This window comes from Telopea speciosissima, chromosome 11, assembly GCF_018873765.1.
Source record: "Telopea speciosissima isolate NSW1024214 ecotype Mountain lineage chromosome 11, Tspe_v1, whole genome shotgun sequence".
NCBI classification, from domain to species: domain Eukaryota; kingdom Viridiplantae; phylum Streptophyta; class Magnoliopsida; order Proteales; family Proteaceae; genus Telopea; species Telopea speciosissima.
Genome location: NC_057926.1, coordinates 40,041,067 through 40,063,756, shown reverse-complemented (window position 1 = coordinate 40,063,756; position 22,690 = coordinate 40,041,067). Strand labels below are relative to the sequence as shown.

The 22,690-nt window shown below is 43.1% G+C and overlaps 1 protein-coding gene across 1 annotated transcript; it reads left to right on the top strand.

The window, feature by feature from the left end:
- Positions 1-5,222: 5,222 nt before the first annotated feature.
- LOC122646278 lies at positions 5,223-9,143 on the top strand. Its single transcript, XM_043839805.1, has 2 exons — positions 5,223-5,698; positions 8,739-9,143. Exons 1-2 carry the CDS (start codon positions 5,267-5,269, stop codon positions 8,910-8,912), a joined length of 606 nt encoding a protein of 201 aa, XP_043695740.1. The 5' UTR covers positions 5,223-5,266; the 3' UTR covers positions 8,913-9,143.
- Positions 9,144-22,690: the final 13,547 nt, after the last annotated feature.

Sequence of the window (22,690 nt, the reverse complement as noted above, 5' to 3'; positions counted from 1 at the left end):
ACACTGAGGCTCCGTGCCTAAGGCGATATGCCAACATTGAGGCTTTATGCCTAAGGCGACATGCCAACATTGAGGCTTCATGCCTAAGGCGACATGCCAACACCGAGGCTTCAAGCCTAAGGCAACATGCCAACATTGAGGCTTCATGCCTAAGGCGACATGCCAACACCAAGGTCAGAGGATCACCAAGGCACGACGTCACTACCAAAATCCGAGGACTATCAAGGGTCAGAGAGCATCAACGCGCAAATAATCACCAAGAGACAAGGTAAGCAAAGAAAAGCAAAAGCGATCACATAGAAAAGTCATAGTAGTTACAACTCAAGTTCAAAAAAGGAAAAAGGTTGAGACGTCTACAGGATCGGGACGACCGTAAGGTCAAGGGATCACAGAGTGGTGGGTCACCTCCGACCCAGCTGGAGACATCATGTCCGCCTCAGGAGGACGTGCAGCAGCACCCCCCTCAGGCAGGGCAGCCTCCACCTCTGACATTGGAGCGCTTTCCACCCCAGCTGCACCCGGAAGCGCCGCAGCAAACTCAGAGAACCCCGAGACAGAGAAGTCATAGTCAGGGGTCACCTCCAGGACACAAGCGGCTAAGTCCCGGACCCCTCCCTCATAGGCGGGCTGAAGCTGCGCCTGATACAGCGTCGAGAACGCAGAGGATGCCTGGAACTCAGCCACAGCTCGCTCACCTGCAGATGCCAGCTCCACCTCATGCCTTCCCCTCAATGAATGAAGCTCCTCCTCCAAAGCCAGAACCCTAGCCGAGCTCTCGGCCGCACCAGCAGAAGTCACACGCAGCTCCTCGAGACACCTCTAGGAGCTTCCCGGGCGCCACAGAGCTCCCAGGACACCCTCTCGCGTCGGCCTCGGCCCTCTCACGGGCATCGACCTGACCCGGAGCTCCCTCTCCACGTCACGCAGGTGCGTCAGTATCCGCACCTCACGAGAGCGTGACCCTCCAGTCGAAGCACCGCCTCAGCAATACGGTGATGGACCTACAATGAACATGGCAAGCGATAAAATAATGTAAAAATAAATGGAGAAATGGACATGAGGAGACAGTAAAGGAATAACTCACCGAAGCCATGTCATGGTAGAGGGTCTCGAGCGGCACAAGCATCGCTAAGCCTCTGCAAGGCCATCCTCGCGGTAGGGAGCCCGCCCCTATCCACCCACTCCCGCGACACGCGGCTTCGGCCAAGGTCGAGCCCTCCCAAGACGCCCAAGGTGATCACCAGGGACTCACCCAACGTGGGAAGATCAGCACTACCGCCAGAGGAACCCACACCTTTCCCCTTGGAAAGGGGCAATACAGAAGATCCAGAAGGAACAACAGAGGGAGGCAGAGGCACAGAGTCGGGAACACCATCGTCACCAGGAGAAGTACGGGGAAGGAGGACCCGTACGTCAGAGCTCGTCACACGGGCATGTCCTGGTCCACCCTTCCGCTTCGCTCCAACAACCACAGGCGCAGAAGCACCACTAACATCGGTCACTCCAGCAGATGGACCACCCGAGAAGCGGCCTTCCTCCGCAGATTGCCGCGGAGCAAATCAAGTCCGGCGTATCCACCGTGATAGATCGACCAACCAATCGGATGACACATACATTCAAATACCAACATGCCAATCAAGTACAAAAGACAATGCTCTTACCAGGACTCGGCTTCCGAGAGACAGAAGGCCTCCGAGTCCAACTCCTGGACATGGAACGGATCGCGACCCGAGGCACGGCTGAGGGAGTCACCCTCAAAATCACTCACTCAAGCCCCGATTGACCCTCTTGAGGTCAATAACTTCCCTAACAATCCGTAGTGGGCATTGGGGGACCGTGGCAAAAAAGAAGCGATCCCTCCAATACTTCACGTTGCTAGTGATCCCCGTGAGAAGCTCCACAGAGGCATAGGGCCCCTTGAGCACGCGGCGAGCAAAGTGATAACATCCATGGTTCCCCTTCTTCAACAGATAAAAGTGGGAGAACAGGGGACAAGGCGGCACGCCCCAGGCGGGCGAAGAAGACATAGAAACCCAAGATCACCCTCCAAGAGTTGGGCAACACCTGCCCAGGGGTGAGGTGCCAATGCTCTAACACCAACTCGACAAAGCGAGGGATAGGAAGGCGAAGGCCCTGGAGGAAAAATGAACGGTAGAGGCAGATCTCCCCCGCACGATGAGAGAAGGCATACTCGCTAGGCCCAGGGGCACGCAACATGACCTCGGCGGGAATATGAAACTCCTCACGGAGGGAAACCAAGTCAGAGGGTGACAAGATGCTAGCAACAGGGCCTAACCTATCAGCAGGACCGGCAGCTGAGGATGCCGCCCCAGAGGGCTGACGATCCCTACGGGGACCGGAGACACTAGAAGGTCCCACTCGTCCATCAGTATCACTAGGGGAGGGTATAGAGGGGGGAGTACCCACAGAAGAAGGCGATCCGGGGGAACGCTCCTCTGAAGATCCAACTCCGACTGAAGCAGGGCCAAGGTCACCCGGGAACGACATGAAGGACAAGAGGGGAACGAACTACTTACTCGAGAAAGCAATCTCCCAGAAGCTGGCAAGAAAAATGAAAGGAATGTCACCTGCAAAATATAAACAGCAGATCCATCACATACAAGAGGAAGAACAGGGAAGAAGAGCGAGGGTCCATCACACCCACGCCGCGGCCACCATAGGCGCGGCATCACCGGCAAGGCGCGGGCCTCACCCAGGCATGGCCACCCAGGCGCGGCCAGCCAGGCGGCCACCCTCACAAGGCGCGGCAACACCCGCAGGAGTGGCCTCACCGAGGCGCGGGCACCCCCGCAGGCGCGGCCTCACCACGGCCACACCCGTAGGCGCGGCTTCACCACGGCCACACCCGTAGGCGCGGCCTCACCGCGGCCACATCCGCAGGGCGCAGCCTCACCGCGGCCACGCCCGCAGGCGCGGTCACCTCGGCCACACCAGCAGGCGCGGCCTCACCGCGGCCACACCCGCAGGCGCGGCCTCACCGCGGCCACACCCGCCGGGCGCGGCCTCACCGCGGCCACACCCCGCAAGCGCGGCCTCGAGGAGACACCCTACCAAAAAAAAAAAAAAAAAAAGGGGTGGGGATCGATTTACCTCAGAAAAAAAGTGACCGCACGGAAGGACAAGCACACGGCGATGACGTAGCCACACCACGAGGCACAATCAAGGGATAGAGGTCACAAGAGCCAAGGCACTCAAGCCAAGCACCACTCAAGCTTTCCAAGCAAACCAAGGCACCAAGGGCACCAAGAGAACACAACCCAAACACAAGGACCCAAAATCAAGCAAAGTGGATACTAGTGGAGGTGACCCAAAAACAAGCACATGGTGGGCACCAAAAAGAGGACAAAAGACAAAAAGGGGGAATTAAAGGAGAACAAAAGGGGAGACAAAAAGTAAGAAAGAGAAATGAGAAGTGAAAGAAGAAGGGAGAGGAAGGAACATATACCCACAAAAAATAAAAAGTGTAGGAGGTAAGGTTTGAACCCCCAACCTCTCCTACCTCATTAGTGGATTTACGGGCAAACCCCACAGGAAAGTTTATTCGCAGCGGACCCCTCACTATGCAAAGACACCTACTCTCTTGGACATCCTATCCCAAGAGAGTGGGGGGCAAATGATACATCCAATATTCACAGGGCCAATCAACGACCGCCACGTGTCATAGACGACTCGCCCCATAGCCAAGGGGAACGAACCGGAGTCCCAGCACCATTCGGGGGCGGCCACTACTCGGGCGCGGCCTCACCCAGGCGCGGCCTCCTCACGGCCTCACCTAGGCGCTGCCTCACCCAGGCGCGGCCTCCTCACCAGGGGCGCGGTCTCACCCAGGCGCGGCCTCCTCACAGCCTCACCAGGGCGCGGCCTCCTCACAGCCTCACCCAGGCGCGGCCTCCTCACAGCCTCACCAGGCGCGGCCTCACCCAGGCGCGGCCTCCTCACCAGGGCGCGACCTCACCCAGGCGCAGCATCATGGGCACCTGAGGTGGGGGCCACCCATCTACGACCCCGATCGTATCGCTAAGACTCATGTCACTACCAGGACTCTAGACCCTTAGAGGTCACGTCATCCAGACGGATTCAAGCACCAAGGACGTTATCACCACACGCGGATATCTATCCACCAAGGATCCTGATGCCACCAGGACACTCCCTCCCGCGGGGAGATGGCCAATCAGGATAGAGCCCCGTTACCCAGGGCCTCTATCCACTCAACGGCACAATCGTCAATCAAACGGGGACTCTCCACACCGCCATATGCTACTATAAAAGGCAAAGGTACACAACCCCATAGGGGACATGAAAACTCATACTGAATAATCACTATTCATCTGTTTGCGCCAGGAGATCTAACTTTGGCATCGGAGAGCCCTAGGCCGGGACCACACCGGTTCTCTCTGTTGACCCCTTTGGTCCACTTGCAGGTGACGGCACTCGCAGGACCGCTCGACGATTTCTTGACGCAACAATTCTGATTAGCAACTAATGTACCTTTACTATAAAAGAAGGCACTACTCTTCGAAAAGTTTATTTGCTATCCAAATAAGTCCGGGAAGAGATTTAGAATGGATTGAATGGGCAAGACATCATGTTATATGGTTCTACAAAAAATGAGGTCGTCATCAACAAAAAGGAGGTGGGTGATTTCCAAACCAATACGACCAACTGTAATACCTTTGAAACAGTTAAGATCACAATGAACTTGGATGAGTCTAGAGAGACCTTCCATCGTTAAAATGAACATGTATGGGCACAAAGAGCAGCCCTACCTAATACCTCTAGAAGGTTCAAAAAGATTCAAAACTGCTACCCTAGAGTTTAATAGAATAGGAAACTATGGCCACTAAGTAGTGATTATATCACACCAATGAAAATTAAAAACCTAGGAATTTAAAAATTGTTCGAAGATACCCCATTCATTCTGTCATAAGCCTTAGATATGTCTAACTTGAGGGCCATCCAACCTCGTAGCCAATGGTACCAGTGTCACTAATCTCACGGCTTTTTAACAAAAACAGCTCCCCCTTGAAGTTAATGCTGTGATCATATGGAGGAAGAGCAAGGCCTAGGAATAAACCCGGTCGATATACACACCTTGTCACCCTTATACTGGACCAACCTGACCGGTACATGAACCGGGTTCGCATCCAGGAACTCATCACTCATGGACAGAGATATTTTGCTTATCTATAAATAAGGAAGTCGGAAGCCAGAGGTCAAGGAACACTTCTCATCTTCTTATCCTTACATGGCTTTCTGCATAGGCAGTGGTGCTGCTGGTGGTTTATGCAGCAGCTACTTGCCTCGACGCAACCCATCATTTCGCTCTCAAACCCCTCTTTTCTCAAACCCTTCTTCTTCTGCTCCTTTTTCAATCAGGAGGAGTTCTCAAATCACTAGTGCCAAAAAAATCTCCTCTCGGACTGGGCGGTTTGATAGCAAGAACAAGAGAAGCGGTGGAGCGACTACAACCACTACCAAGGAGGAAGAAGAAGAAGAAGCAGAACAAGAAGAAGAGGTGATTGAAAGAGGTTCTGAAGATGGTAGCACTGTGGACGTCAATGATGGGTATTTCTTGCCAGAGCTTCCGGGTGATAAACCAGATTTCTGGGAGGGAAGTAAGTGGGATGCTCTTGGGTTTTTTGTTCAGTATATGTGGGCTTTCGGCATCGGCTTCGCGGTAGTTCTCTTCCCCTCTTTATTCTTTACCTTATGAAGCTGTTGTTTAGCTATCAGAAAACCCAAAAGATTTATGTCATAAAAAAAAACCCAAAATATTTCTGCAACTTATAAACAAATTTGAGCTATAGATTTTGAACTTTCAGGGGTACTGAAACACCCTGTTGCAGAAGGAAAACATCTGGTGCTGGTACTATTATACGTTTGTTTTGACGAAGAAGGATTCCAACAAAAGATTACCCTATCAAAATTAGTCTGTGTTTAGACATATTTTTGTAAGGAAATTTTTAGATCCTTCAACCTAAAACTAGTTTAAAAGAAGTAGTTGTTGAATATGGAAATTCAACCCTTGAGAATGAGGTACCTTGCCTTGTTATAAGTGATGAATCAGTGGATACTGTTCGGAAATGGGACAAATATCTGGGAATCTTCGTCATTTCCAGATTTGATATGAAATCTAGCTTTTGTCATCTTCAAAGTCCAAACACATGTAGACATTGCTACAATCAATTGTGCTCTTGTTGTCCCTCTATACCAATGTCAATAGAACTGTAAGGCTTTTGGAATAATAGATGTATATGTACAAATGTAAACTATCTGCCATAGGAAGTTCAACGGTATATAATCTATATTAGTTGAAGGATGGAGACTGGACTTGAGCAACCATGAAAACCAGCCAGCATGCAAATATGTTTCTTTTGTGTACTAGGTATTTATGTTATCGTGTAGTCAATCATCTATGCATGATTATAATTATTTCCCTTTCCAATCCATGTAAGTATGTTTTATTCTGCTAGCTCTCTCTTATCAAATCGCTCTCTGTAAAACTTATTTATTTTTCAAATGAAGATGAGGCACATGAAGCTTCTGTCAGCATTAAAAAAGTGTGGAAAGGCCACAAAATGGTAAATAGGCATGTCCTTGTTACATAAAAACTCCACAGATACAGGCTTTTTTTTTTTTAAATGGATATGTTTGCAAACTGAGTTATTGCTTTGTTCGTTAACTGATTTGCTCTCTGTTGTCATCTCTTTGAACCTATTGTTGTCTCTTCTGTTTCTTTTCTTCTTTTTTTTTTGGGTGGGGGAGGGGGGGGTGGAATACAAGGGTTGTGGGAGACTTGTTTCTGTAATTTGTTTTGATGATGGTTCTCATTTTCTCCAAGTTCATTTATTAACTCTTTGTCATTTCCTGCAGAAAGTAATAGTACGTTGTTGTTTAGTAAAGTAACTTTTGTACTCTCCATAGAAAAGTTTTGATTTGTTTTTTTGGGTCACCATTCTAGTTATGCTGCACTGGAGAGAGTAAAAGCTATGAACATGTAGGAGTCTTACAGAAATATGGATTGCCAATAATTGATTTATTTACTAGTTCAGATTTTCTCTCACTTTATCAATGAAAGCATGACAACCTGAGCGTAGATTCACAGCAGATCTGAGAGTTTTGAAAACCACATGAGTATGGAAATGTTTAGGTAATCCTTGGAACTTGGTCTAATTGTGGTAATTTAAGGCTCACTAAGTTTGGATGCATTGGAACTTGGTATATGTTCAGTTTTTGGTCCATGTTAGTTCGTCTGCCCACACTTTTCTGTATTAAGAAGGGTAATAGACAAGCCTAACCCACACTTAGACAAATTCTCTGTGTGGAGATCATAGCGTAAAAATTCTTGCTGACAGATGTTTGTCTAAGGCTTGTCCGGGGAAGAAGGATAAGAATTTTCTGGAAAGACTCCGAAAATGTGGACTGAAGCCCAGAATTGAGACTGGTCAATCTCAATGGATCCATTGCAAAGAAACAGATGGAGTTTGCTGGAGAGAACCTGAAACAATCTTCCTAGTAAACTAGAACAAGAAGCTGTTTCTCAAAACTCACTTCACAATACTAAGGCTTGGTATGAATTTTTCCACTTGCCTACAGGGTGATACATATGCGTTAACTGTGGAGTTAAGCCTCATGAGCAGGACATGCATATAACTAAGAAAACCCAAAATATATCGTTTGTTTGGTCCTGAATATTTCATGGATGAGTCATGGGATCATGTGCCTCACAGTCGAGGCGTGAGGCCTTGATGCTTCACCTCAAGGTGGTCTTAAAGACATAAGCCTCACACAACTTTTAAAATAATGCTCTATGTCCAGAACCTTTTTCTCTGCATGCACCGCTGGTCTGATTAGTTTCCATGCTTATTTCCATGCTTATTTAACTATGCATTCTATATTGCATATGATTCCAGTCCTTCATAATTCTGCATGCTGTAGAAGATCTTAAGAGGTTTGCTTTAAATGTTAAATACATGCTTCATGGTGTAAAAGAGGAATTCCTGGACTTCAAATCTGTTTGATGTGCTCTGCTGATGGTGATTCAGCCAACTATCTCTTTCGACATCATTTTGGGACTGGATGAGGTTGTAAAAGTCTTTCTTCCTTCCTCCTAATGTGATCCACTCCTTGATTCCCCCCTTGCCCTTGGGCTCCCAACGCGTAATATCGATGGGAGCTCTAGGGGGAACTAGTTCAGGCAGGAATTTTGATACATTTAGAGATCCGAGGATATTTTCATGGTCTTGGTATTCTTGGTTCCACAGCAGTGAAGCAGATTCATTTGCAGCTTAGTCAAAGGTCATTAGTTTGTGGTTGTTGTCAACTACTTACTGGGCCTCATCTTCAGAAGGGGTCCATATCTTATTCAGTGTGCTAGAACCTAGGGCCCTTAGTGGTTCCAGGAACATCTAATCCCCACATAAATGTAAGGCAAGGCCTATCAAGTATCAATACCTTGGATGATGAGCTTTCCTGTGGTGGGGTTCCAAGGGAATTGTATCTTTAAACTGGTTTGATCTGGGTAAGCTTCATTTTCTAAAAACTCATTTTTTGGCATTCATAGACCTGACAAAGTTTGATTCCTGCATGTATAGTTGAATTTTATTCATTTTCTGGATTTAAATTTTGATCCTCTTCACTAATTGGAATTTTTTGGCAAATGAGAATATCATGCCGTGGTTTATGGGTTTATGATTTCCTCAATGTTCAATCTACAGTTAATTGCATGTGGTATTGCCGTGGCCACTTACAATGAGGGAGCGATGGATTTCAAGCAGACTCCCGTGTACAAGGAGTCAATCCAATCCCGAGAACTGCTGGAAGAACCAGAGGCATCCAACTCAGATGTTTTCGAGGCCAATCCAACTGAGGAGGCACCAAGTTTGGAATAGTGCTTTCAAATTGTGTCCAAGTGAGGCCTTTACCTTAGATCATCATATGTTTGAAGTGGAAATATTTCTGTGCAACACATTATCTACAAATTCGTAAGGTATAACTTAGTTTATACATTTTTTTTTACCTCATGCTTCTTTCTTTGTATTTATTATATTGGTTGATTCTGAATCAGCAGTACAGTTTGTAAGAAGATCAATGAAGAATACATATGTTTCCATCTTGACCTACTTGTTTTGTATATTTTTTTTCTCATGCATGACCTGCAATTTGAATGGTTCTAAAATGATTGATATCTTGTGCCAGAACTTGTTATTGGATTGGTTATCCTAACGATTATGACATTTAAGTTCTTGGACCACATACTTTTCTGTCCTTAATAACATCGGTGTATCATGATGCCTTCCATAACACATGAGATCTATGAGCATCCCTGCAATAATTTTCATATATTATGTTTTTCTTTAAAAAAACTGTTTTTAATATCTGGATATTTGTGTTGCAAATAAATTTAGTTCATTCTATTAGTGCATTACAAGTTGATGTAAATTCAGAATTATATGAATTGGACATGAGAAGTAGTTGAAATAAGAAAATTATGATTGAGGAATTTAAATTTGTCAGACGAAGCATTTGGCATATCTTTGACATGTAATATGACATGGTTTTTGAAACGATCATATTTCGAAAAAATGGAATGCCATTGCATCACAGTTTTGTTAGACGCACCTGTCTGGGTTGCCTATTGAGTTGTGGCTCACGGAAACGACCAACATGATACCATGTGAACATATCATAGGAAGGTAGAGGCGGAGGCCACACAAGAGGATGGCCCCAAACTAAGTATTCTACTTTTGGATGATAAACTGGAATCATTATATTGTTATGTGTAGCCATTATCATTTGGGAGAGATGGTATATGGATACTATTCTCAATCAGTGACCTCTCTGATAAGGAGTTCTTTTGGGGGGCTATTGGCATGGCCTGGTTAGAAACTAGAAAGTAGCAAACATGATGAGGCAGGTACTAGTGGTCAAGCATGTGAAATGAACCCTTGTATTCAGGTGTTTATAAGTGCTCACTTTGTGGGTTGGGGGGGGGGGGGAAGAGTGCTAAGAAAGTATGCTTGTACTATGATGCTCTCTTGTGTAAACAAAGTTTGGATGCTAACAAATTAAAGGGATTAACTTTTCGTGAATCAAGTACAAAATCAAGTAAGCAACTCCAATTAAACTGCAGAAAAACCATTGGTAAAGAAAATGTTAGAATTAAATAATACATTAAGTTTAGTTAATGGTAATTTTAAGTTTGGAGTCAAATATCATGGATGCAGTTTCCAAATGATGAATGTGCATGTGGAAGACAATTTTTGAAGTGTGATTCAACCATGCTGTAGATCCTGCCTAATCTACAACGATATCTTATATTGTTTTAAACAACAAAGTCTAGGTTAACCATTAAAGTCAAGGTAACCATTAAACCTGAATTTTGTGTTGTATTTATGTGTTTATCAAACCCAATATAAATAGTTTAATAATGAATTGGTTTTTTAGTAATTTAATTGGGTGTTCGAATGTCTTAAGGTTATGCCTTAAAATTGTTTGCAATTTGGGACAAAAATGGATTCTTTGTTCAAATGGTTGCTTCATTTTTTATTCATGCAAATAGAGATTTCATACACAAATGCAAGTGTTTATAATTATGTCCATCGAACTAGATTGCATGAGAAACTTGAATAGATTACTGTTAGTTGTTTTATGAACATGATTGTTACTAATGGTTTCGAATTGTCCCCAGAGTTGAGAGGTCCTTACCGTTGCAATCACTTATAGTGTGTATTGTGCTTTAATGGTTATATTTCTTGCCTCCCTGGCTACATATAAGTGTGTTGTATTCATAATGTTTGTTGGTGAATGCAAGAGATGCTGAATAAAGAATCACACACACACACACACACACACACACACAATCAATCATAAAACATTATTACACAATCAAATAGAGAGAGAGAGAGATTTGATTGTTTCATTCAAATACAATCAAATTCGTTATTACATTTTGTAGATAGTTTGTAAAAGAATTTAAAATAGTATTATTTATTAGCAATCATATTTTAAGAGATTTTTGAAAAGTTCTATTATGTTTATTGTGGCAAGATTTGACCCGAACTCTCCTGTGGCCGAGCTGACCTATACAGAAGAACATAAGAGGCTAAGGAGTGCCGGTCTGAGCCGGCGGAATAGCTCCGATGCAAGATAATCTCAAGTAGAGAAAATGAGAAATCAAGTCTCCTCTTACCTAGGTTTGGAGTTGCTATTTATAGAGTTTGGATGATAGATCGGTGTAGGCCTTTCATCGGTGCTAGACCGTTGTTTTGGTCTCCCATTTGAATAGGTGGAGGTCTTCTGGTGTGGACACCTGTCACAGAGAGTCATATGAAAGGCATGACCTTGGGTCATGCAAGATGCATGGTGTGGGTGAAGTGATTCTGTCCTTAGCTTGATTGTTGGCTCGGGTCGGTCTGGCGTCGGGTCGGCATGGTATCGGGTCGGCCTAGAATCTGATAATTGTAATGAGCTAGATGGATGATCTGAAGGTCGGCTCAGGTCAGATCGGGTCGACCCAGCATTTGACTGGTATGATGACTTGGATGGATAATTAGATGGTCGACTTAAGTCAGATAGGGTCGGCCTAATATTTGACAGGTATGATGAGCTGGATGGATGATCAGCTCAGGTCGGCTTCAAATCTGATGTTTTTCACATGTCATCCTTTCACTGGTCGATAGTAATTTGGTTCATCAATGTCCAATCAATGGTAAAGATTTTCTATATAAGCTGATTTGATGGACTAGGTTGGTGATGGTAATTATTTACATGCCCTCATTTCCATTTTGTGATATTGTGAAGTTGAGAGATTAAATCGTAAAAAAGCTTTTATTGTGGGGGGTTTAAAAGGGATTTCAGAATTTGCTGATCTATCTAAATGTAGTTATAATATATTTACCCATATGTCATGCTTTTGCATGCATTAATATCTCTTTCTTTTCTGTTCGGAGGAAACAAAGCCACATATTCCACTAAATAGATAGCTGTATTATGACTTCAGTTTTGAAAGGAGAAATAGATGAGATTTTGTCCATCTTATCGAGATAATCTTGTTTTTTTTGAACATGAAGAGATAAAGAAACCATTGCAATGCTCAAACATAGGTTACATTGATGGTTTGGGCACCGACGTATTTTACTGCCTTTGTGTCACCTTTTCTCTGGACCTTCTGGGAATGATTCTTGGAGATCCGAAAGTTGGATTTTGGCGTTCCATATATAGTTGGAAATGCCCTTTTGAGTATTATCCAATGGTATGAAGATCAACCATAGACTTGGGCAGGAACACAATCAAAATCGTGCTTAAAATTGGAGGGCCTGTAAGGCAAGTATTTTAATGAAATGATGGCCAAACAATGTCTCGTTATCAAGAACGATGACCAATACTTCCTAGATTTTAATTGAGGTTAGGCTTCACAAAATGTCTGAATTATACCAGAGACAAACATGTTATTTTCCGCCAAACAATCTCTGAGAGCACTATCGGATCACAAAATATCATGGCCCAGGGGTCCTTCTAGTGACAAAATTTAATGTCTACAATAACCTCAAGTGTTTGAGGAGAATTAAAAAGCTTTTCTTTAATGTTACTGTGGGAACTTGTCAATTTTGGGTAATACCAGTTTGTTTTTAAACTGACAAGGATGACAAAAAAAAACCACATTAATTATGGTTTTTAATTTTGAGTGATGGTAATATTGTTTGAATGTGTTTCAAGCAAAAATGAAGTACAGAACCCACTATAGTGGTAGAGTATTTAGTTAAGAAGTGTTCTTGACTAAATTCGAGGTAGTTCCTAAGTTGGTAAAACAACCTAGTTTTGTAATATAACAATTAGGGAGTTTTTGTAAGCAAAAGAACTATGAAATCATCTTGTTAGAGGATTAATCCAATGAGCTGATGAGATCGACTCAAGGGATAATATCTCATTTCCTTTGACTAAGGAATTGACACAAGATGAAAACATGTTGAGAATATATGAATAAATTATTGACTTTGATGTACAACTGCGAGATTATTGAAAGTATGTCCATCAAATCCATATTTAAATGTTTTAATTTTGATTAATTTGTATGATTATAATGGGCAATTGTCGTCCTTAGGCTTTAATCTATAATGAGCAATTTGGATCTCCCAAAAAAGGGAGCTTGTAATTTTGAATCCTTCACCATGGGTGAAGGAAAACTTCCCCTTTTACATTTGTGTGCTCTTGGTCAATCTAATAAAGATCAAAGAGTTTTGCAAACCTCACACATTAAAAACACTTTCATAGGTCCGAATCTTAACTGAACACATCACATGGGATCCTAGGCTTTGGAAACCCCATAAATTAGGTGATGAAAAATAAAGGAATATTTTCTCTGAGAGTTGATATTAGACTATGAGGCTCAAAGGATCTACAAGATTAGCATTTTTGAATAGGGGAGAATGTTCTCTGTGCTGCAGCACAGCCTGCGCCCAGGCACGTGGGCAGCCTGTGCAGGGGGCAGGGTGGTCATTGCACCCACCCCCATGTCCTTGGGCGCAGGCTGCGTTGCGGCACAGAGAACAGTGTCCCTTTTGAATAATAGAAAAAATGGGAAAAAAGTTGTACACACTGTCAGTATGTGTCGCCTTCCTACATTTTCTCTCTCCTTCCAGACATGTATACGACCCTATTGTCTGTTGAAGAACTGTACGGTACCCTCTCCATGCCGTCATTGGCCAGGCATGGGTATTCCATTATATGCCGACGGCGTATCAATCCCCCCATAAGAGAGATAAGCAAATCCAAGCACAGATTAGTTTTATTTAACAAAACAAGCTTATTCCAAGGTTGGAGTTGTCTTACAAACCACTAAACAAAAATCTGGCCCAGGCAAGCTCATGGATGGATTGGGTTGACACTCCACCAATAGTGGACATGCCCACCTTCCCTCCCCACTTTTTCCTATTTTTAAGTGAGAATGTTCCCTGTGCCACAATGCAGCCTGCGCCTAGGCACATGGGTAGCCTGTGCAGGGGGGGGCAGGGTGGTTATTGCACCCACCCCCATGTGCCTAGGCGCAGGCTGCGCTGCGGCACAGAGAACAATGCCCCTCATGTTTTTTTGAGGGAAGAGTTCTCTATTGGGGGAGTGTGGTCTATATGCACGCACAAATCATCAATAGAGCAGGCATTTTCGTCTTTCATGGGGGCAGGGTGATCATTTTGCCCTTCTGTGTCTGGACATAGGGGCCACACTCCCCCACAGAGTTCTTTTTCCCTTTTTTAATCCTTGTTCACATAAAATATCTAATGCATATCCAAATTCCAACCGTCCATGTACTGTAGACAAATAAAGTTCAATACAAAACACACTTTTTAGAGCAGCAATTCTTTTCTTGAGGCAAAAGGCATCAATCTTGACTGAATAACTGACCCACTAAACTGTCCGATTCCTCTTGGGTCAGATAAATCCTGGTCTTGTTAGATCCGGGTCAGGTTCTTTCTTAGATATTCCTTTCTCATTCCCTGTTTGAGAGGAAACCATAGAAACAATGCCTTGTGTTTTGCAAGATTCCAATGAAACAAGAAAGAGATGCTTTCTCTTTCCTTGTCAATATTAACATGAAACAACGACAAATGAACAAAACAAAACAATACCACTCCTTCCTCTCTGAGACTCAAACAGAATCAGATTCCATAAACCTATATTTAAAAAGAGAAATCCTCATTAGTAGTTAAGAAAATCCACATTAACTAGCCCATATCCCACCTTTTTATTCTCAATCCCATAATTCCCTTTACTCAAACTTTTCAATCACCAAATCCACCAATCATTAAACCCAAAACTCACCCACCTGCCAGCTCCACCATGTCAGGAAAGGCAAGCTCAACTTCCCCCCCCCCCCTAGATATTCATAATTTTCATTAAAAAGCAATTAGGAATGATGTCTTAATTGATGTTTCATTTTCATTGCTGAGTTCTTCAGATCTGTATGGTTATGAGGATCAACATAGACTGCAATGGTTGTTACAGAAGATTAAGGAGAATCCTTCTCAACATGCAAGGTGAGATCACTTAGATGAATTGGGCTCTCTCAAACTGAATTTCAAGAACCTTAATTTTCTCTGTATTCATATTCTTATGTTTTAATTTTTTACTTGAAGAGTTGGACACCCATTTGATTGAGAAGAAGATGTGCAGGGTAAGTGTTTGTGGAAAATTCATTCCACAAGATGTAGCTATAAATATAAGGAAGAAGATGAATCGCAGAGTCGAAATCATGGATATAGGAGAGTTTGGTGGCAGCAATTAGCATTGATCTAGCTAGCCTACCACTGCTGCTGCAGAGATTGTATAGAAGGTGATTTGGATTTCATCAACTAAACAAGAACTGAAACTTCAGAACCTTAAATGAAAACTGTATATATGTGTGGAAGAGGTTGGAAACAGAGGGTTAGACAGCAACTCCTGATGTACTGCAATGTATAAGAGGGAGAGAAATAAGAGATGGAGATGACATTACTAGGAAAGATAGCTTTCTTCATCTCATTTATGCATAAATTGTAAATATAATATTTAGATAACTTGGAAGTTAATGAACACATGCTGTTATGATACATGTTTTGGGTTTTTTTTTTTTTTTTTGCTAGTGAGGAAACCCTTGAACCTGCCCGGGTTTACGGTTCAGGCCCAAGGGAAAATCCTGGTTACATGAAGCTGTCCCCCTACCCCATGTAACGTTTCACTCGTGGGGACTCAAACCAGGAGCCCTATGGCCGAAGCACATTGTCCTAAACCAACCGAGCAAACCCACCACCCGGGGGGGTTGTTTTGGCTATGATTATGGTTTAGATATATTAACTCACTAGCATAGTAACTGTGAACTGGAAACACTATCCATTGGAAACTCCAAAATCTTCCATGAACAATCTGTTGACATATTAGTGTCTAACTATTCTACCTTTAAGTTTTGGTGATGAAACTCACAATGAGATGTCAACTGGATTATTGTTCATCAAAGAAGAATTGAATCAAGAGCAAGGTGAAGGCAGTTTTCAAATAACATCTCAATGGAAGATAAAGACTAAGGTGATCACAAAAATAATAAGGTGAAGAAAAGCCCATTTCCATGTCTATTGAAAAGGGTGAAAAGGTTTGTTTCCGATAGGTTTTATACTTGGGAGCTGGTTGATCTTCTAACGGTTACTAAGGTGTTAGATACCAAGTAGATTTTAAGAAATTGAAACCGAATGGATCATTTGATAAGTATAAAATAAGCTTAATAGTTAAAGTTAAGGCCTTAAACAAAAAAAGAACATAGACTATTCTCTAAGTTGCAAGAATTGTCACTATAAAAGTGGTGATTGCTATTTTTTTTTTTTTTTTGATGAGAAAAAGCAGAGCATAACATTATAAAGAGTAAAACGTGTGTACATCATAGAGAAAGGGGGGATAACAGTTCGATTAGTAATAGAGAAAGTAGCTAGAGAGCGCAAAGTACGGGACCACATATTGTTCTTGTACTTAAACTATACAGTTGAGAAGTTGGAGGTTAGTTCAGCCAGTTCAAAAAAGGTAGGGATGATATGCCAAGGAACAGTATTTTTTTCCTGTTTGGCTATCAAAAGGCTGTGTAGATTTCGGTTATTGATCCATATTTCTTTCAGTTGGATTTTGTCAGTCTCAGTGTGTTTCCACCCCTGCAATATTCCAAGTAGCTCAGCCTTCATTTCATCGGTTGAAACAGCAAATCCTACAGATGTTAAAACACTCTGGCCGGCCATCAAGTAAAAAGCAATAAGCCCATCATATTAGGCCTTCGGATGGTTCAGAAAGACCTGCGCATCATAAAACAGGTAAGTTTATTTCATTGTTAGTGTTTGAGGAGGCATCAAAATAATTGTGCATGCTGGTGAGAGGGTCTATCAATTGATTGTGTAAAAGTGGTGGTGTTAAATTGAGGTCTATAATCCATCTGAAAACATTTGAGAGGACAGGGGTAGGGTCTGTTGTTGCCAAGCCATGAATTACTTTGTTTCTTACAATCCAAATAAAATAAAATGTTATAATAAAAATAGAAAAAAAAACAAGTAGCAGTTTGTTTGTCCATGGCTTTTGATTGAAAGAGGGAAGCACAAAGCTGTGCCAAATTCGAGCTGCTTAGGTGCTCAGTTCTGAGTCCGAGGGGTCCACAGGCCTAGATGCGCTTAGTCCATTCACAAGATAGAAAGAGATGTCAGTGGGATTCATCACGAGCACCATAGAGAACACATGTACGCTCGATCGATGTCCACTTTGAGAGAGTGGCCTTGACAGGTAAACTTGCATTCAAGACACGCCAATAAATTTCGGATGGATATTTAGTTTCCAAAAAAAAATGCCACCAGTTGGAGACAAGGGGCCGGGTATGAAAAAGTGGAGTTAAATGTTTAGCCGCAAGTCGGGTGGAGAATTTTCCATCTTTGGTAAGGGAGCAACTCCAGCAATCCTTAGAGTCTGAAATTCTTAATTTAGAGATCTCATGGTTGAAACAATTAGGCAGTAGATTTGAAAGTGAACCAGAATTCCACACATGATTAGTGATGAGATCACTTACCAGGTTGACAGATCTATTATGAAAACTTAAAGGTAAACAGTGCCCCGGTATTGTTGGTACCCAAGGGTCATACCAGCAGTGGGTATCATAGCCATTTCCGATCTTTCTCCACACTATTTTCATGAGGTCTGGCAATACAGATGCAATATTGTTCCATATCCAAGTCCCTTTCTTCCTTCTAACACTTGGGTTGAAAATGGAGGTTCTAGGGAAGTATTTTGCCTTGATTCTTCACTTAGAAGTCTCCAACCAAGTTTGGTGATTAGTGCTTTGTTGTGGATATGGGATTTACGGAGACCCAATCCTCCCAAGGCCATAGGGGTGCAAATTTTATCCCACCCGATAAGGTGCACTTTATGTTTATTTGGTGGGTCATTATTCTAGAATTTGAGGTAAATAGAGTCTAAAGAAGAACAAGTTTTTTGGGGAAGGAGGAAACAAGACATCGGGTAAGAGGGTGTTGATGCAAGAACAGGTTGTATTAACACACGCCTTCCAGCGTAGGAAAGGCAGTTGGCTTTCCAAAAGCCCAATTTAGATTTTACTCATTGGACAAGAGGTTCCAGGTCTTTTGCTTTAGATCTGTGATGGAAGAGTCTAGTCCCAAGGTACATGGATTCTGGCTTCATTTCCTTAATACCAAGCAAGGAGCAATTTTTCCTTTTGTTCTCAGAGCTGGTGTTTTTGCTGAAAAAAACCTCGCTTTTAGAAAAATTAATTTCTTGGCCTGTGAGGTCCGAAAAAAGTTCAAGGGTGGCTTTAATAGACAGAATGTCATCCTCAGTATTCCTGCAGAAGATAAAAGTGTCATTAGCAAAGAAAAGGTGAGTGATTTCAGGGGCATTTCTAGCAATTTTGATTCCTTTAAAAGTTTCAGTGTCCCTAACTGCATCAAGTAGGCGGGAGAGGACTTCCATAGTGAGGAGGAAGAGGTATGGACTTAGAGGGCAGCCCTGTCTCAGGCCTCTATAGGGTTTAAAGTAACCGAAGGGACTACCGTTGATTTTGAAAGAGAAAGAGGTAGTACTGATGAGAGAGTTGACTGGAGAAACCCACTTTTCAGGGAGGCCTAAAAACCCTAAAAGCTTGGTTATCATAACCCATTCAACTCTATCATAGGCTTTGGACATGTCAAGTTTGAGGGCAACAAAGCTAAACCACCCAGATCTTTTCTTTTTTAGGAAATGGAGAATTTCATGAGCAATGGTAATATTGTCAGTGATATGTCGTCCAGGAATAAAAGCATGCCTGATTAGGGGAGATGAAGAGGGGGAGGTATGGTTTTAGTCTGTTGGCCATGATTTTTGCAATGATTTTGTAAGAAACATTGCAGAGGCTGATTGGTCTAAAATCAGGGGCATTTTGGGCATTGTTAGATTTTGGGATCATGCATAAAAGGGTGTGATTACAGCCAGCCGGTAGGAACCCAGAGGTAAAGAAAGTAGTAACAAATGGGGAAATATCTTCAGCTAGAAGGTCACAAAAGGTTTGGAAGAAGCAAGCTTGGTATCCATCTGAGCCTGGGGCTTTAAATGCTCCAATAGAAAAGGCAGCCGATTTGAGTTCATTCAAGGTAGGTGCCTCAGCAATGGTCAGCTCCAAATGATTTAAAGCTCTAGTAAATAAGCAATCGACAAAGGAAGTGTCCAGGGGATTGGAAGAAGTGAAAATCTTGGAGAGGTGATTGGAGAAAATCTTAGCAATAAGTATGGGGTCTTCAGTTTTGACACCATCAGTATTGAAGAGTGAAATGATCTGTCTTTTCCTCAAATTTGTCTTTGCAATAGAGTGGTAGAATTTGGTATTTCGGTCACCATCTCGGATGTAGGCATGTCTGGAGTTTTGGAGTCAGAAGGATTCTGCAGCAGCAAAGGTCCATTTAAGCTTGTTCATGATGGTATCAACACTCTCTGGGTTGGTCATGGCAGAGGGGTTCTCTTCTAACACAGCTACTTGGTCCAGGTACTTGGTTTGCAAATAATTGATATTACCAAAAACCTCCTTATTCCATTTGGACAAGAGGAAGCTAAGGTTGGTGAGTTTGTTATGAAGGATTGTGGGTTGAAGTGAGGTCCAAGTGTGGGAGCAAAAGGTTTTAAAGTCAGGGTGATGGGTCCAGGCATATTGGAAATGGAAAAGTTTTTTATATGATTTTGTTTCCAAGGAGGTGGAGAGGTAGATTGGATTGTGGTCAGATCCAACCAATGGGAGCTTCTTTAGGTGGGCTCTAGGGAAGAGCATCAGCCAATCAAGGGACGCGATTGCTCGATCCAGTCATTCCTTAATGAGTTTAGGTGACTTTTGTTTATTGGTCCAGGTGAAGGGAGAACCGGGTAACTGGATGTTTTCAAGGAGAAATCCGAGATTATGGATTTAAGGGACGGGTTAAAAGGTTGGGGTGATACAGGTTGGCCTCTTAATTTGTCATTTTGGTGTAGGAGTTCATTGAAATCACTCAAAAGGATGAAATTTGGGTCGGTGGTTAGGAGATAATTGTGTAAGTCTACCCAAAAACTTTTTCTTTCTAAGGAGTGTGGTGGGGCATATATGCATACAACATTCCAACTAGGGCCATCCGGTTCAGTTATATTTAAAACAATAAAACCTTGATGCTCGAACACCAATGTGGCTTGGGTAGTCTTAGCCACAAGGACCCAAAGTCCGCCACGGAGACCTTTAAAACCATGGCTAGTCTATGTGACAATGGAAGTATAATTGTCTGAGAGGATCTTGCATTTGATTTTGCAGTAATCTGATACTTTTGTCTCACATAAAAAAATTATTTCAGGTTTGAGATTTTTTATATGGTGGCAGAGACATTGCATGGTGAATTTATTATTTAACCCACGCACATTCCAGGAAAAGAGCTTCATTAAGACTGTAGAGGTGGCACAGATGAGAGGTAGATAAGTAGAAACAGTTACAAGAAATACTGATAATAATAATAATAAGGTAAAAAGTGATTGACTATAAACAGGAATGAAAGAAATAAGCAGGAAGAAAAACGCAGTAAAGTGAGAGCTTCTTGGGTAAAACCCTCTCTTGAAAACTTTGTTAGATAGCATATACCAGGAAAAAATTATGCTAATCAGGATGATAAAGTAACAGTAAAGAAAATATGAAAATCAGTGAATGAGTTAATGGTTGGGAAACTTACCTGTGGTTGGTCATAGGGCTCATCTGGGTCACAGACAGTGTAGCTTGTAGTGTTGGGTTGTACCAAGAGAGGGGGTGATGGTTCAACCGATGGTGAAATCGAGATTGCAGCCAGCCAGATCAGAATCATGGAGAGGAGGACTTGAGGGTCAGAGGAAGAGTCCAGGGATTGGGAAAGGAGGGTCTTAATTTTCTTAAAGTCAGAGAGAACAGGTGAAGGCTCAGAGAGGAAGGTCACTTTCCTTGTTTTGGTAATGGGGTGGCCACTTGGATTCCCAACAAATAGACCAGAGGAGGTAAAGGCTTGGTGGGAGAAGTGTTGCCCAGAACTTCCACTATCAAAGATGACTGTGTTGTGGAAGTATTGTTTACTGTAGTACGCAGGACCAGGGGTGTGGAAGAAGATGGCAGAGTGGGAGCTTGGCGAGTGGGAGCTTGGCAAGTGGTATTCAAGAACAAGGGTGCCAAAGGATCAATGAAATTTTGAATAGCATCACCAGGGAGGGGAAAAGATTCGGCAAGCTAGTTTGGTGTGCCAGGTTAATGTAAGGGAGATTTGAGAATATAGGGCATCCAGAAGAAGTGTCAGGGTCCGTACCTTTAGAACCTCCATTTACAGTAGACATGGGCATTGGGTTATTTATGCAAGTGGCAGAATCGTGTTCTGAACTCAATTGTTGGAGTCCAGGGACATTAACATCAGTTCCATATGAGACATCCATTGCCGAAGTAGAATTAGAATCAGATTGGGGTATGCTCAGACAGCTGGTATGTGATTAACCAGTATTGGTGGGGTAGTAGCCTTGCTAACAAAGCCCATAGGAGGGGGGTTAAGCTCCGGTGGGCCTCTCAGGACTGGACAGTGAGGAACGTCGTGGCATAAACGACCACAGCAAGTGCAAAAAAGTATCTCTTCATATGAAAATGTACAGGATGATTTTGGCCAAGGATATCTTTGATTTTGGAGGAGATACCCACTGGCAACTTCATATAAAATATGATTTTCACTCGAGCAGTCCCATTTGGTAATGCCAGGTCTTCAGAGTTCAGTTGGAAATCAATAGCCTTGCCAGCACAAGAAACTGCTTGTCTAATGAAACCAAGATTGAAGCAACTATCCGGAATGCCACTGTTATGGGTCCAAATTTGAACAACTTCACGTTCTTGTCTGAACTGTGAAGCATCAGGAGGATGCTTGAAAAGTTGGAGAAGACAACGATCAAGCCATCATGGTGCCAAGTCGATTATATGGTCCCTCTGGCCAGGGGGCTTGCACGTAGCTACAAACAAAGCCATCACATAGCATCTAACAGGTACAATCCCCAGTGGTTCCCACAACAAGCCAAGGAAAATGCACAGTTGATCACGTTGGGGAATCCAATAGTGTAGCCGTGGAGGGTTCGGTCCTCCGACTCAGATTGTGACCAAGGTCGAGAACAACTAGCCGCAGTTGAGTTAGAGTTCCACCGAGACAGCCCAAGTTCAGTAATGCCAAGTTACCAGAAATTCTAGCGGCCAGGGGGTGGGAGTAGGGGTGGCACCTGGAACTCGTATGCCTCGAAAACAAGGTGGGAGATAGAACACTAGAGAAAGGGTCAAGGGGGGGGAGGTGCAGAATGAAAAAGCGGCCAGGCTCAAAGAGGAGCAGGGCAAATTAGGTTTGAAGCAAGGAAGCTCTAAACATCAGCACAGAGTGTAAACAACTCAAAATCAGAGGAAAGAGCGAGACTGGAGAGATCCAGAGACGGTCTTCAAAGAGCATCCAAGGAGAAATCAGATTGTAAAAGACACGGAAAGAGAACGAAAAAGATAGGAAGGAAGGAAATAAGAAAGAAGAAAAAGTGAGTTGAAAAGGAGAATAGTTGTAGTCGAGAGATGGAGCCAGCCCATATGGTGACCGTCGTGAGCCCTATAGTCCAACCACAGATAGGAAGGAGAAGATTAGGTGTA

Coding starts and splice junctions, on each gene's coding strand:
- LOC122646278 (XM_043839805.1), top strand. CDS start 5,267: ATGGCTTTCTGCATAGGCAGTGGTGCTGCTGGTGGTTTATGCAGCAGC. Junction 5,699..8,738: donor CTTTCGGCATCGGCTTCGCG/GTAGTTCTCTTC, acceptor TTCAATCTACAG/TTAATTGCATGTGGTATTGC.